Source organism: Falco cherrug, chromosome 2 (assembly GCF_023634085.1).
Source record: "Falco cherrug isolate bFalChe1 chromosome 2, bFalChe1.pri, whole genome shotgun sequence".
Classification (NCBI taxonomy): Eukaryota; Metazoa; Chordata; class Aves; order Falconiformes; family Falconidae; genus Falco; species Falco cherrug.
In genome coordinates this window covers 26,271,926-26,288,240 of record NC_073698.1, presented here as the reverse complement: position 1 = coordinate 26,288,240, position 16,315 = coordinate 26,271,926, and the positions used below count along the sequence as shown (strand labels likewise).

Genomic DNA, 16,315 nt, shown 5'->3' with positions numbered 1-16,315 from the left:
CACATATTCATTTCCTGATCTCAGCTTACCGTTTTACATCTGGAATTTAAAAGCAAAGACATTTAAGAAATATTTGTGCTAGCAATACAGAAATGGACATGGCATTGGAGTTGACTTGGAAAGCTTCTTAGATCTTTAGTCTGTTTTTGATCTTCTGTAGCCAGCATTTTGAGAGCAGAGCAGGTTCCCTTCATTCAATTAGACCTATTGGGATCAAAATTGTTACTCTTGCTTTCATTTGCTCTGTTTTTTTGATGTCTTTAAATGATTCTTTTCTTCTTTTCTTAGACTCATCTAAGATTCACATTTTTTACGTTAGTCTTCTGCATACTGCTTTCAACTCCATTTTCAGTCCTTCTTAGTTGGGACCATAGGAAAGAGGTAATTTTATATTCTTCAATATTTGATCTAATATTGATAAAGGCATTAACTCTTCTTAGAAGTAAGCAGGAGTTCCCATCTCTACTTTGTTGTGCAATTTGTTGCTTCTCTTCAGTCCATTTGAATAAAAGACAGCTTACTTCTTACTGATAAGGTGGGGAGCTGACTGTAGATCAAATTTTTAGAAAATTGGAAAATAGCAACTCCACATACCACTTGTTCTCTTTTGGGTATAACTACAGGTGGTTGTCATGTCAGCAGCAGTAATGGTATCATAACTCTATAGTAACAGAAGTTTTATCCAGCCAATAATACCATATTTCCAAGAATGGACTTCGATGTGTGTTGTGTAAACTGCCATGAAATCCAACTATCTGCACTTGGATGGACAGTCTTTAAGTAATTTTCAGTGTTTTCAGTTGTCTCAAAGGGATCATATCTAATGTGGCAGTTCCTATGCATGCTGCAATCAAAACACCAATCTCCAGCTCCACTGTAGATATGTTAAAATTAACACTGTTCTTTACTCATGAAAACAATAATTCTTGATTTATCTTTTATTTAATACATATTTAGATCTTTTTTTATTAATATTAACTTCATTTAAACAGAAAAGATTTAAGTATGGACAGCTTACAGTTCACAGGGTATTTTGAAACAACCAAAGAAGAGATTAAAAGATACTAATTTTGACGGTTACACAGTTGATAATTTTTTTAAGAAAATTATTTCAAAGAGATATTAATGGCTTCTGACTTAAATCAATTCAGTGTAGTTGTTCATTGTTTTTAGTGGGAATAACTGTAATTTAAGTAGTAGATGGAGAATCATGGAAGTTAACTTGTAGAGTCAGACTCTGGAAGAGTACATGGTTTGTAGATAATTTACAGGTTCAGATGATATAAGGAATTTTGTGAGTAGCTGGGAGTAAAACATTTTGCTTCTCTCTTACAATGATCTGATACAAAGTTATTAAGACTTATGTATCATTTTAATCTTAACAAATAATTATAGTCTTAATAAATATATTAATTATTCTAATAATAAAACTTAGGGGTTTACTTTTCTATTATTCAACTTTATAGGTGAAATTAATCAAGAAAAAAGGTTAAAGAACAGAAAAGTCTCAAAGTCACACCAACAGGATTTTCTACATTAGCTACTATAAAGTAAGATTATCCTTTACAAATTCACTGTATTTATGGGTGCATATATGTACATAGCAATTGAACACTAGCATTTCCTTTGTCTTCTACTCTTTAAACAAAAAAAAAAATGCGTTTCAAAATAAAAATGGACTGCTCCTTTTTCTTGTTATCCTCCATTCATTCCATTTATCGGTTTCCATGGCATTAACAGTCTTAATTTTAAGACTTAAAGGATTTTTTTTTGAACTGATAGTAATAGGTACACTATTTCTATTGAGAGCTTTTAGGGCTTGCTCTTTATTACACCGAATACTTTTAAACATAAGGATCCCTAAGAATGCTTGATAGTGTGTCACTGATGTTGTGAGGATTTTCATAGTTTTGAAAAGTATAAGAACCTTAAACTCTTATAAAACCTGTCTAGGGAATGCAAGAGCTCCCTCTACTTTTCTCTTCAAAACAGAGGTTCTTACCATAGAAGAAAGAATTAGAAGAGAGATTGTTTCTGTATATTAGAGCCCACTGGTCTGATTAATCTTTTTAATTTTTTTTTTAAAGGGGAAAGTATCCATTTTGGAAACGATGATTCTTTAAATAAATAAATTAAAACATCAGTTCACTGGAGTTTTTCTGAAAGTATTGTCTCCCTGAAGAACAAAGAGGGCAGGCTGATCGCTGTTCTTTCATCAGATGACATGTACTTTGAGTGTACTTGAGTGTATCTCTGAAATTCTTTCTTCTGATGATTTGGTACACACTACACGGTACCAGGCAGAGCAATTTCTGACAGTCTTTGTTTGGCTCTTCTTCCATACTTTCAGGAAGTCTGCTTGAATTCAAAATCTTAGAAGAAAAATGCTGGTGTACACACGAGACGTACTGTCAGCTAGTAAAATCTTGAAGGCAGTAATTTTTTTCACCTTATAACATCCTTAAAAACAATCTTTGGTTACATGCTACAGTCTTGGAACAATGCCAGTGAGGAAACTAATCCTGTGCTTTAAAAGTTCAGATTATTTTGCTGTGCATACAGAGTACAATTCTTTCAGAGTAGTGTTCTGGCTTGGCCCTTCCATTTTCAGTGTGCTATGGGTCTCACAAAAACAGTAATTTCTCAGAATTTTTCAGAGGGAGACCTAGGCAAGAAAGGATCTCCAAGAAGAAAGTAAATACTTTTTAAATTAATAATTCTCTGGTCTGGGAATCAAGTTGTAGTTTTTCTTCTCTTATACCTAAACTATTCATTTTCTTGTGTTAGGCTCAAATACGAAGATTGCTTATGCCAGCATTCCTGTACAGGAAGAAATACAGTCTACTGAGGTGTTGTAAGACTACACTCTGAGAAAGGTACAGCAAGAGTAAAAACCACTTCAGTGTGATTTCATAGTAAAATATAGATATTTTGAATATTAAGACATAATAACAAGAAAGTCTAAAGCAGAATTCTAAAAGTATCTGTGAATGTGTCCAGAAGAACTAAAGAAAAAAGACGAGAGATTCTCTTAGCTAAGATTTTTAAACTAAAGCATCCACAATTGCAATACGTATTTTTTTATACGGATATGAAAGACTTCACAATCCTTACACATCATGGCATTTTCAAAGCAAATAGGCTTGGAGGATGGACACCATTCATATAATTAAAGAAATATACCTCAAATGCCTTTCAGATCTCATACTATTATTTTATCCAGCAGCAACAAAGAGCAATGACATTGGAAAAATACATGACTACAGCACTTGAAACACACCTGGGTTGTGGTAGTTGTCTGGATCTTCCGTATCTCCTTTCCTGCTTCCTTACCATCATCAGATCTTTCTGTATCTGAAATTATACTTCCTGCATCAACACTAGGTACAGGCTTGCTTCCAGAAGACTCTGTCTCAAGAGTTGTAGCAGTCATTTCAGCATATTCTAATCCTTTAGATGATGAAGCCAACTCCCTCTCAGAAATGCTACTCATTCCATCTGAAGTTGTGTGAATCTTGAACTCCTTGTCCTCTATTATACTTGAAGTACATGTTATATCTACACTACCTGTCATATGTGCAAGCAATCCCAAATCGTCATTTACACCAAGATGCATCTGGGTTTCTTGCACATTTGGAATAGAAATGTGATTACTTGAAAGTTCAGGTAGAAGTTTCTCCTCTTGACTAGGTATTTTATCAAAGAGAAATGAGGTACTGTTAGTAGAAGGTTCATCTTTCTCATCAGCCAGAGTTATTAATGGACCATTATCTTTTTCCTCATTCTTCTTAATAATGCCCACACTTCCATGGACATTGTTTTGGAGTTTTTCAACAGCAGCACTATATACATTGTCTAGAAGAGATTCAACTTCTACAAGTGCACCATTTTCTCCAGTTACCAATGTCTCTGGTGATAAATCCATATCATCAAGTTTTACTTCAGTAGCCTCGACCTTTTCAGCTTTTATATCAACTAAAAGGTCATGAACTTCCACATGCACTCCTCCTCCTGGTCTCTCAGCACTTCCAAGCACGTCATCTGACACCTTTGTAGACATGAGCAAGTCCCTTGTATCTGTACTGACAGGGTAATCTGTTTCACTTTCTGGACTTTGACTTTGTGAAAGGTCTTCTATCTCTCGAATTTCCATTCCACCTTTTGCTCCTGTTGTCTGAGAGGACAGACCTGAGATGGTGCTCACATTCCCTTTCTTCCCCTTTTTTATGTTTTCTTCCTCTTGCCTTTGATACTCTTCATACATTTTTGCTAGATACTCCTTGTGAGCCTCATATGTGACCTTAAAAAGAAAAGTACAGATTACGTGGATGAATATATGCTACGTTAATTTGGACAAAAACTAACAAGAATCTTAACACCACATTATGTACAGTTTACAAATTGTTTGACTTCAAAGGACACAGGATAACAAAAAGTGACACCTTGACATGTATGGAGACAGCCACCAGATGGCACTAAATCACTTTACAGCTTATTTTACGAGCTTGCTAGTCCCTTTGGAGGAGTTACCAGTATTAAAAAAAAATACACGAGCCATTTCTTACCTTGGAATGAGCTATAGAAAGAGTATCCACCCACACTCTCCAGCCTCCCCATTCATACTTTATTGCATGATACAAGAGAATACGGAAAATGTTGTAAACCATCTCTGTGATCTTCTGCTCTTCAGAGTTCTTAGGGTTAATGTATCCCAGAGAAAACATCCAGTCCTGCCACACTGAACACTGAAGTAAACATCTAAAGTGAAATAATTAGGTCAAAATATATCCAGACAAAGCTTCTTTATTTTAATATTATGATGGGTAAAATGGGAGGGACATCTCTGAACATCAAACCAATGGTAGAAAGAAAAGTACTTCAGGATGGATAAAAAATTGAAGTATGTTCTAAACAGAAAAATCCAGTATTAGTTGCTGAATGAAGAAAAATTACCTCAAACCTATTACATGACCTTTTTTTTATATATATATTCCATTTAATATACAGTATAAAACTCTACAAAGAGTATAACAGACTGCTATTATACACAAAGCAAGGATGAGAAAATACTATTTGTAGTGACATACCTTCTGTTTTCACGGCTATTGCTAAAAAGTTTGATCATATCAGATAAGAACAAACGTCGAACTTCCATCAGCTCTGCACTTGGTGTGGAGTTTTTTAACAGTGTTGCCACCACCTTAAGAATCACTTTGAAAGAATAAATTAGTTATGTAACACATTTCAACAGCATTAAAAAAAAACCCTTGCTGACAGCAACTAATGTAAGTAGTAACTGAAACCCGTATGTAGTAGAGATACACTAATGAATTGTTCTCACTTTCTGAATCATACTTTCAAAAAATCCCACAACCTCTAGGCAATACATTTATCATACAAACATAACATGGGTCCTTACTTGGATTCTGAATTTTCACTGTAGAATCTGGCTCTGGATGTGGTTTATGAACAACTTGAGTGCATACTTGCTCTGTCAAAATCTAAAACAGAACATTAAGTTCCTTTTACCATTTTTAATTAAATGCTACAGCATGTCATTGTTCATTTTTAATTGTTTAGAATATTTACCATGGCCCCACCCTAACTTCATACAAAACATTTTGGTAAAATATTTTTAGTTTTGAAGAATGGAAACAAGCAATTCCTCTATGCAAGGAACAAGACTTTCATGTTTGAACAGGGACTCATTAACTAACTTTTTAGTTAGCTGACTAAATACCCAATAATGGTGTTATAAACATATTTCATTCACATTCCTCATAGTGTTATACATTCACAGATCAAAAATTATTTCATTAGCATTGTACATCAAAAGATATTTTCATAAATTCCAACCATAACAAACCCCAGTAATCCTTAAAAGCGCGTTTGGTTTTCTCCAGCTAGGAAAGAGGAAGAGTCACAGACAGCATTCCGTAGGAAAAATCCTGGGGCTTCACATAATGAGCAAGACAGATCATTCTTCTGATTCATGAATTGTACCTGACAAACTAATTAATCTGTACTGAAGCAACACCACAAACTTTTTGCATTGGCATACCTGTCTCTCATTCTGTGTACGCAACTTTATTTTTAAGAACAAGCTAAAGATTTGAGGGTATTCACACAGGATTCTCAATAGGTACATTCAAGCAAATGTATTTCAAAATAGAATCATTTCACTAGTAATTCTTATATATTTTAAAGTAGAACTGTAGCTCATTCATTAATCAATAACCAAATTAATGTCAGTTGTAAGCACAGTACCTTTGATTGGGACTTTACATATCAGTATTTAAAATAGAATACAAATACGCCTTTGCTTTGTATGAGAGAACATGGAAAATATCTACATCAGTTCCTTGGCAAATCCTTTGTACTTACAGCACTTAACTCCTTTTTCTCCTCTGCTGGCTATTTTTTCAAATGTAAATGTCTGTGGAGTCCATGAGGACTTTAATTTTGTTATTTACATATTTTCTGAGAATACCAATCACAGAAGCTCTCAGAAATCTGAATGCATGGATGTCTGGACTATGAGACCCAAGCGGTCAAACCACACAGGGTAAGCTTAGATATGTATAATAAAAAAGACCTTGATATCCGAATAAATCATTGGCAAATAGATGATGTTTAGGTTTCTATAATCATAGGAAAACATTTTCTACATCACTCAGACCAAGAACCCTAAATACCAACCACTCTTTTAGTCTTCCATGTCTTTCCTGGAACCAATCCTGAGTATCCAGCCATTACACCTACTCATGATTAAAAAAAAATAAAATAATAATAATCTTCCTAGTGCATAAGATCCTCAGAAATTGCAAAAGATTCAATTCTAAGTCACCATTTTAAAAATAATTGGAGATTGGACATGATCTTTATGCATTTGCAGGCATGAGGATATGGGTTTCAACCAACTTGATGTTGACAATACTTTGCTTTAACAAAATTGCTCATCATCAAAACTGAAGTTTCTGCAAGTGCCTGATAGAACAGTTGAATGCTTCGAGGTCATATTCACTCACCTCAAGCAGTATCTGTTACATGAAAGTGGCTGTGTTCAGTTATAATTTTGGCATACTATCAACATTAGTAGTCAAAAAAGAAAAAACACTTTTCAAACTTTTGTAAACTTGAAAGAAATGGTAAGGAAAAGGAAAAAGAAAAAGGGAAAAGAAGGCATCCCTTTGCCTCCAGCACTTTTCATTGTAATGGAAACAGAGTCCTCCAAACAATTGAGGAGTAATAGCAACTGGAGGTCTGCAGTAACTTTTTGTGTGTGTGTGTGTACAGTGACAAACATCTTAAGCAGCAGGATCTCTTCCATCACCCTTTGTAATACTGTAAGTAGAAAGTTTTATACTTAAAATGTGTATCTAAAATTTTCTCAAAAGACATGAGAATCAGGATATTGTAAAACACAGAGTCACAACAATATAACTAATTAATAATTTTTTTTCAATAGAGATAACAATCTCTATGTTTAATAATTTGTACCTCATAAAGTGTATTATATGTTGTAACGGTCACTGTATTTGTGTGTAGCATCAACCTTTCTCCAAGAAGTGTGAAAAGACTGTGAGTATGCATGATTTCAACCTTTCGCCTGGAAGAGAAAATAAAAACATCAGGAAAACACCAAGCATGTTGAACATTTTAAGTAAATGCAAAAAACCTAAAGCCACTTACTTTGATGTACTAAAAAGTTCTCAAATGTTATTCTATAAATATTATCAAATAAAAACCATTTAAGATCCTTCCCAATATGAATGCAATTGTAGGAATACACAGAGGTTCTCAGAACACAATGTTATATTTGGGTTGGGTTTTTGTATAAAAGAAATGATGCATAATTGTCACCCTCCATGACGTTTACAGTGGAAAAAGACAAAGGAATCCCTTTCTATCTTACTTCAAGCTGAAAGGGTTCAAGATGTTCATAGGCTAGCTAAAATGTGATCACTGCAGAACACATTTTTTGTTGCTCTCTCAAAGACTTAGAGGACAATCCAACATCAGATATTCCAACATACACACTAACACATATGAATTTATCAGTACTGCCATTCACTTTATACAGCATTCTCTTGTGTAGCCAAAATAATTAAATCCTGGAATAACATAAGTTCCAATGCAAAAGAAATAAAATCCTGAAAAAGTTATGACATTCCAAGTGACTGAAGTGATTTTTACAGCTAGGATCAAATACTACTCAAATCTTAAAAAGCAGAGAAAGCAGCTCTCATCAGTGAACTCCATCTGTCCTAAACCACTACTCTTTCAAAACTGGATATAACATTATAAATATATAGAGGACTTCTAAACTGCATAATTAAAATTATCTACTACTGTAATGAATATGAAATAATATTCAAAATAATTAATAATCTATATTAAAGCAGCAGAAAAACATGAAATAACAAAAAGTACAGCAAAATTTCTGTAAAATTTTATGCACTCAGAAGCTAAGAAACTCCCTTTTCACGATTACTGATTATAATAACACAGGTTTAAATTACATAGATTCATTCAAAAACTTTTGAAATTCATACATTGTATTATAATTTTCAAATAACCACAAAAGAGAGTCACAACAACTTACAACAGTGTGTACTCTTCTGTGCACAGAAGAGAGTTTGTGAGTTACTTATGAGAAAAAAGAAACAGCAACCTTATGAGCTATGATGTAGCACATGGAAGTGAAAATCCATTGGAAGGTTTAAATATGCAGATAAAACGCAAAAGTAAATAACAGACTGATTTCAGTGGTGCTGTAGAAAGAATCAGAGATGGCATAGCACGAAAAAAAAAAAAAGGATTTTGCCAGCTATTAAGGTTAGACAAAGTAGTCTATCATCACATATCACAAAGGAAAATCAATTAAGTTATTCAGGCTCTCACCTAACACATTACTGGTCACTTCTAAGAATCAATTACCTCCACTCTATAGTTTATTCTGCGATGAATATATATGAACTACAGCAATGGTAATTGGTTTTGTACCTACATAAATATTGCATTGGTTCAGATTTCATAAATCACATTATAACATCTCTTTAAGCAATTCTGCTTTAGTGTATTAAAATACAATTCCTGTCTCCTATACTGTGAAACAGAAATGTAAGTGCTGTATAATTTTATGTAGTTTATAATTTCACAATGCCTTAGAATTTCCTGTTGTTGACTACAGTTTTATCAAATCATGCATATGCACACATATGTACGTGCACAATTAGGCAAACTTCACAAACACTAGGTGTAAGATATGAAAATGGTGTGTGTGTATGTGCATTTGTACATGCTGAAATCTACATAAAATGTGGATATTTACAGATGTTCAGAGGTCTGAAAATTTAAAAAAAAACTTTGAAAGTTACACAGACTATTCAAGTGGATTTCAATTACTTCAATTACATGAAAAATAAAGTTAATTTTGTGCTATTTACTTTCACTCAACAATGGAAACTACACCAATCTATCCATAATTACAAGTAGATGCTAAGGAAGGACTGAAAAATGAAATTTCAGATTCTCAAAAATCTCATATTTTTTTTCTGTAATGTTCCACTGACAGAGTTTGCTACTTGATTTACCAGATAAATAAGAAGTATTTTAAACAAATGTATATATTTGGACACAATCAGGCTTTTGCACAAGTTGAACGTTCATCTGGCGTATTTTACTTAATCCAACTCCTATCAATGTGAATGATTTTCAGTGCCCTTGGAGATTCTTGAGTGGACTATCAATTTGCTTTATTAATTCCCAGAATACTATTAGGCTTTCTGGATCCCCAAAGAAAAATCCCATTTGGGAGCATATTCTCAGCTAACTGTCTCTCAATTATACAGTCATACTTTATTGATCTTACTGAGAAAAGCATGTCTAGCAATACCGCACTCTGGCTGCATTCCTAGCTCCTTTCTCTTCTAAGGAGGTTTTACATGATGAAGTCTCTTGTGAAGGACATGGCTAATTTTTATACTGCACAGTCTCCCACTGGAATATCATTTTGGGTTAACCCCAGCAGGAAGCTGAATACCATATGCAGAAGGGGAAAAGTGAGCAGCAGTAGGTTACACAGCACTGCATGCTTCTTGATTCTTTCTTAACACAGAATATGGAAGATGAGACTAAGTACATCTATTTCACGAAACCAGTTATTTTACAATGTGAATATTTCTTGCCCACAGATATGTCCTTACCTCTTTTTTTTATAACCGTTTACTTAGTCTGTTTGCTTTTCTGAAACTTTCCCGTGTGAATAACATATTCTTCTATTTCTTTTTTCCCATCATTTCAAAGCTATTTTTAAAAGTACTGCTCTGAAACTGTTATTGCCATGACACTGAAAATTCTGGCAACGTATTTTTGATTATACTCATATGTTTCCTGTTATCCTTAGATGAACATGCAATAATCATTTATAATATGTAGTTTTGGAAAATGTTTTTCAATCGTTTAAAGACTTGAATTTCAGAATATCATATATTTGGCAGACAATCACTCTATCTTTTCAAACATCACAGTGGTAACAAGTTAACTGGAAAATTAATCTTAACCCAATATATAAAGCTATCTCTGTGTGCAAATTATTGACCAGAAAAGCTAACAATTTTATTTTAAGTAATTCCTGAAGACTGTCAAAGAATATACAGTAATAATGAAAAACAAGGGAAGAATTGTGAACTTAAATACATCACTATAAAAATTTAAAAACTACACTTACTTATGACCCAAGTGTTTAAGAAAATATCCAAGGACCTTCAAAGCTTGCACCCATATACTCTCACTTTTGGAAGCCAACAACTTATAAATTACTCTAAAAAAGAAAAATAAATTCAACAAGTTTTTCAGTTTATAACTAAATACCACATATAGCAATTGTATTTCACTGAACTATGATATTTCTTAATAAATAAAACTACAGAAATAGTAAGCTACACAAAATGGAATGGTATACTAAAAGCACCAAGCACAGCATAAAAACTTGATTGTGAATTCTTTAGGTAAGAGAAATGATGTCTTTTGGTTCAGTTCAATGTTTTTTAACAGAAAGCAACCTTGGAGCAATCAAAGACAGTCTGAGCAGATGTAGCTTAAGACGAAGGAAGCAGACTGGAGCACATAAGGTCACATCCTCGAGTTTCCTGGAGTACCTCAATGCTACTGAAAAACTTTTCATTTTGAAAAACCCTACTCAGTATCCTTTCTACACAGGACAGGGTACCTGCATTTCACCACAGGATGTTTATACTGAAGTCTCATATGTTAAAAGTAAAATATGGCAGTATGTTACACAAAACCCCATATACACATGCCTATGAAGCTGTATCCTCATTGCAACAAATCTGAAGTAAAAAAACCCCAACAACATCTTTTTTTTAAATCTTGGATAAAAAAAGGCCTCAACTTTTAACTAATTTACTTTATTCCTTATTTAATTAATATGATTGGCTTAAGCACAAACTCTACAGTCTTTCACAAAAGTAATCACCCTTGATTTGAAGGCACCAAGAGACAGAAAACATTGCTCTTTCCTGGACTGTTCTTCAACAAATTTTGAAATTTATATTTTAGTTTCCCATTTGAATCAGCTGAGCTTCAGCTTTTAGCCATTCTTTTTAGTCTTTCTTCACTAAGGAGCACTTCAGCAGACAATATCTCTCTTTTTTGAAAAGAATGATGCTATTACTAAACAACATCTGAGGCTTTTGTCCTCTGATAACCTAAGCAGATGAACCCCTAATTCTATGTTAAGACATTTTTTTTGAATACTTAAATGTTGCAGTACTGTGCATTCTATCCACTTTTTTGACACAGACTTTTAAACACACAGACTGCATCATCAAGCAGTTTTAACACTGGTACCACAAATGTTACATAAAGATGTCTTAAATCCTCTCGATCAGTCTGACCCTTATTTGAAAGGTGTCAATAATAGAATTTGGTCTGAATACAGACAATTATAAACAGAAAACAAAGTCCTAACCCTGAGTACAACGAGTCTTTCCTTAAACTAGCATTGTCATTCAGTTTTAAGTACAAGTATTTCTGTGAAGATCTTAGTATTTTGGCAGAAATCAGGTAGGTTATTTTCGCCCTATTTTGCAAGCCCCTTGTATTTTCCCAAGTATTTTCAGAACATCACAAAATAAAATTCTATATTAAATATTAAATTATTAACATGAAAATTATTCATGTCTGAAAAAAAAATTAGGCATAAGAAAACAACAACACTGCTTTCCTGGCAATTAACAGTTATTAGTTTTACTGTCAGCTTAACATATCAATTCCACAGATAGATTTTTTGCTCTTTTCAGAGAGAATCTGAGAGGTTAGCACATGGTTTCTCTTGTTTTCCTCTTCTTCCCTCCAGATTACATTAAACATCTGAAGATGGACTATTCAAAATTATTCTGAGATAGATACTTGGCTTTTTGATACATCTTGTTAACTACATATTCTATTTGAGATTGAGAAGTAAGTACAACAGTACATTTACCTTCAAATATCATAATAATAATCCTAAGTGGAAATTTTTTTCCTCCAAGCTATCAAACCCACTCTGTTTTTGAAAAAACAAACAAACAAACAAATAGCCTAAATTAATAAAATTGTAGTTTGAAAGATCAGCAACTGTGATATTTATGTGAAAAAGAAGCAATCTGGAGAGTGATGATACTGGAACTACTTTTAAGATATTTTCTCACTTCACTTCTTACCGTATCCCATTTCTCTGATCAAAGGCAGGTATCATGGATGCTGGATGTTCGGACATTAGTGCCACTAGCAGCTGCAGCACATCATGAATATTTTCATCCTGTATGACAAGCATCAATGTTATTCTACAAACTAACCTCAACAGCAGGCTTCCGATAGAGCTGGTATAGTTAGTTACAGTAAAAGACAGGTAATTACAAAAATGTACCTCATGCATTGTTAATAAGTAATTTAATATGCTTTGCAGTTCATCTTCTTTCACTCCTCGATCCTAAAACAAACAAACAAACAAAATAGGAGGGGCATTATTCAGAGAAAATACATTCTTACACATTCTTTAAGTTTGACTTAAGAAAAACTTGGACCAAGTCAAATAATCCTACATTTTTTTCTACTTAAACTGAAAAGACAAAATTCTCTCTTTCTTTTCATTGTTTTGCCTTACCACATTGCCAATTCAAAACAGTATGAAGTCAGAAACCAGAAGAAATAAGCCAGGCCAGAAAATACCAGTTTTCAGTCTGGTCTCAAATGGCAGATTATACCTCAAAGACTAGTGTTCAGCTGTAACAGAATGAGTCCTAGACCATTTCAACCAATGGTAGAACAACAACCAAAAAAAAAAAAAAAAAAAAAGGGATAAAGCAATAACTAACTTAACTGCCATTACCTTTTTCATTTAACCAATCAAGCAACTATCTGTTATCACAAAATAAAAGAAAAAAAAACCCCAAACAAAATACCTGAAAGTTTCTGTATTGTTATATACTGTTTTTGCAAGTACCGTTAATAAAATATATATGGCATACTTTGGTGAGGTTAATAAGAAATATTGTACGGATTTACAACCTCCATGGTGATTAGAAGTATGTGCATGAACACTAAACCTAACCAGAAACAGATACAATACCTGACAAGTACTACATATTTATAATATGAAAGGTCCTATTTCATGTATATAACAGATCTCATTGTTTTACATCTGAAATATACTGTTTTACCTTCAATATAAGTTGTTTCAAAAACAGAAGCATAAATGCCCTTAGTGATATGATTTCTTTCTGTGAGGGTCGAGGACCATCTGGAAAAAGCAAAATAAACCACTTTTAAATATAAACTAATTCCTTTAATGACTGTCGCTTCTTAAGGAAATCACAGTTCTTACAACATATTAAGTATTCTATTCATTATATAAAAGTTCACATTTGCAAATCATATAATTTATAACCTTTCAGAATCACAATTTACAACACCAATATACGTAAGTGATGTTTCATTTGGAAAAAAAAAAGAAATCCACATATATGTTGTGGGTTTTTTTCAAACACAGACACAGGAAGATAAAAGGTAGTAATCAGGTCTAGACTCACACAACTAAATTAAAGTATATTTTCTGTAGGTGTCTTCATATGACCCAGGAGTTTAAAATCCCAATAAAAGCAACTACTCGCTTTATTGACTAGATCTACTCAACTGACCCAATGTCAGTGCCCAATTCAGTATAAAAAATATTAGTTCTATTGACTACGCTGAGTTGAATTCCACTGAAAACAAAGGGAGTTTAAACACTTACTACAGGCTACACTGTGGATATGTAAACTTAAAAGGGTCAGAATACAAAGTTGAATCTCACCTAAAATATGGGATAACAACTTGGAATAACCAAGCTACTATGTTAAATACCATCTGAATGAAAACCAACAGAGAAAGGATTAATGAATATTAGCAGTGGCCATTAATCTGTAGCAGAAATTGAAGCTATTTAACCAAATAAAACTACCACCTGAAGAAAATATTAAACTAGCAAAAAAAAAAAATAAAATCTGTATTCTATAATACTTTAAACAATTGTGCTTAAGGAAGTACATTAGGAAACCAGAAGTATCTAAAAAATTGAATAAGAAACAGAAACAGAGCCTGAACAACCATATTCACTTGAAACTTGCTCTATTGTACTTTTCATTCTCCCCTCGCAATAGTTAAGGATGAACTGGAAATTCCTTTGTTGAGTTTCTACTTTTCAAACAATGTGTGTCATAGCTAATCTTAAATATTGCACAGTGAAAATAAGTGCAGCTGTATTTATCTTTTCATCAACCATTTCATCTTATGCTTATACACACATATCAAAGCTTAGTAAGAATCTCTCAGCATTATTACCAATCCAGATAATGCAGCTTCGTAATGAAGGTTTTTTAATAGTCTCCAGTGCCACTCTTCGAAGTGAAGCCACTGCTGTAAACACATTAATTCAAGTTTGCAACAAGGAAAAACCTGAAGGTAAGTTACATTTGTTTGACTAGCAGGAACAAAACCAGTCATTACTCTCTCAAATTTTCTTCCCTGTTTTGAAGTGCAGAGAGAAGAACTGCATACTTTTTAGAAAGGAGCAAATAAATTTAAACCTCTCCCTGCTACTACGTGTAAAAGCAGTAAAGAATATTGTTGTAAAAAATCTGTCACATAGACTTTAAAAGTAGAAGAATAGTTTTATACCCATTCATTCTAACGGCACCATGAAACTTCTATTTCCCGTTGTAAAAATAGAAGTTGAATTTTTTGGTACTAGATGTGACTACATTAAGTATTGCATGTGTTTTTATGGCAATGGCGTGCTTCTAGCTAGCAGCTATTTCTTTTTCCCTAATGCAGATTCAGCTCCTTTAACTGTATCGCAGAAATCTGTTTCTTTGCATATCTTCTTCCCTCCTACTCCTTATGGGGATTCAGTATCAGGCAATATCTGAAAACCAGGTCCAAAAACTGAGGCATTTTGTCTTTTCTGGAAGACTAATTATAGAAACACAAAACAGAACACTAAAGCAATAGGGAGCTCTGCAAAGTGTTTCTGTAACAGAAATTTTAAGGAGGGATTAAAAAGAAGATATTCCAAAATGACTGGGAACCTGTTCAAAGATACTCAAGTTTCATACTTCTTATTCACATACCCACTAGTTCCTCTGGAATTATGTGAGAACCCTGGAAAGGGTTCTTCAACACATAGAAGATACTAAAGCAGTTGTTTGCAGGTTATATGCCAAGTAGACAAAACAATGTTTTTTCCTTTGGTCTTCCAGTACGATTTATTCCTTGTATTTTGGTTGTGCCTTGAAGCTTGATGGCATTAGAATCAGAAAAAGGGGACAGCTTCTACCCAAAAGACTTTATCAGTTCAAAAAATTAAAAGCGGACTGGAAGAGAAAAATAAGAGAGGCTGGAGAAACTGGAGGCTGTGTAACAGTAGACAGGTACAAAGAAAGGAAGAAAGAACTGCAGCAATAATAATGCAACAGTCATCTGATACAGACTGAATGGAATTAATTAATCTGGGAAGTTGTAAAGCTACATAAAATGTTTTGCCACTATAACTGTTATGTCACACACTTTTTGGCTTCATTACTATTTGAAGATTTATTTAAAAAATGCCTTATTGACCAATGGTATAATTTATGCTCTAATTAAAGAATATACATTATACACATATATACTGAGGTAGAGAGAGACAAGTAGATCTGGTTTTTAATTCAAACACTGGAAAGTATTTTAATTTTAATTAAATTTTTAAATGTCCATTAATCTTTGTGCCCAT

General features: G+C 33.3%; 1 protein-coding gene across 3 annotated transcripts in view; it reads right to left on the bottom strand.

Moving 5' to 3' along the window:
• NBEA (neurobeachin) overlaps nucleotides 1–16,315 on the bottom strand; it is a 510,084-nt gene that overhangs the window by 335,304 nt on the left and 158,465 nt on the right. For all 3 annotated transcript variants that reach the window (XM_055702674.1, XM_055702673.1, XM_027815633.2), the window contains exons 14-22: nucleotides 13,728–13,807; nucleotides 12,935–12,997; nucleotides 12,729–12,826; nucleotides 10,733–10,825; nucleotides 7,501–7,609; nucleotides 5,420–5,501; nucleotides 5,088–5,211; nucleotides 4,566–4,758; nucleotides 3,281–4,300 (exon numbers count right to left, since the gene is read on the bottom strand). In XM_055702674.1, coding sequence (XP_055558649.1) covers nucleotides 3,281–4,300; nucleotides 4,566–4,758; nucleotides 5,088–5,211; nucleotides 5,420–5,501; nucleotides 7,501–7,609; nucleotides 10,733–10,825; nucleotides 12,729–12,826; nucleotides 12,935–12,997; nucleotides 13,728–13,807 — 1,862 coding nt within the window. The remainder of the gene's footprint in view (nucleotides 1–3,280; nucleotides 4,301–4,565; nucleotides 4,759–5,087; nucleotides 5,212–5,419; nucleotides 5,502–7,500; nucleotides 7,610–10,732; nucleotides 10,826–12,728; nucleotides 12,827–12,934; nucleotides 12,998–13,727; nucleotides 13,808–16,315) is intronic.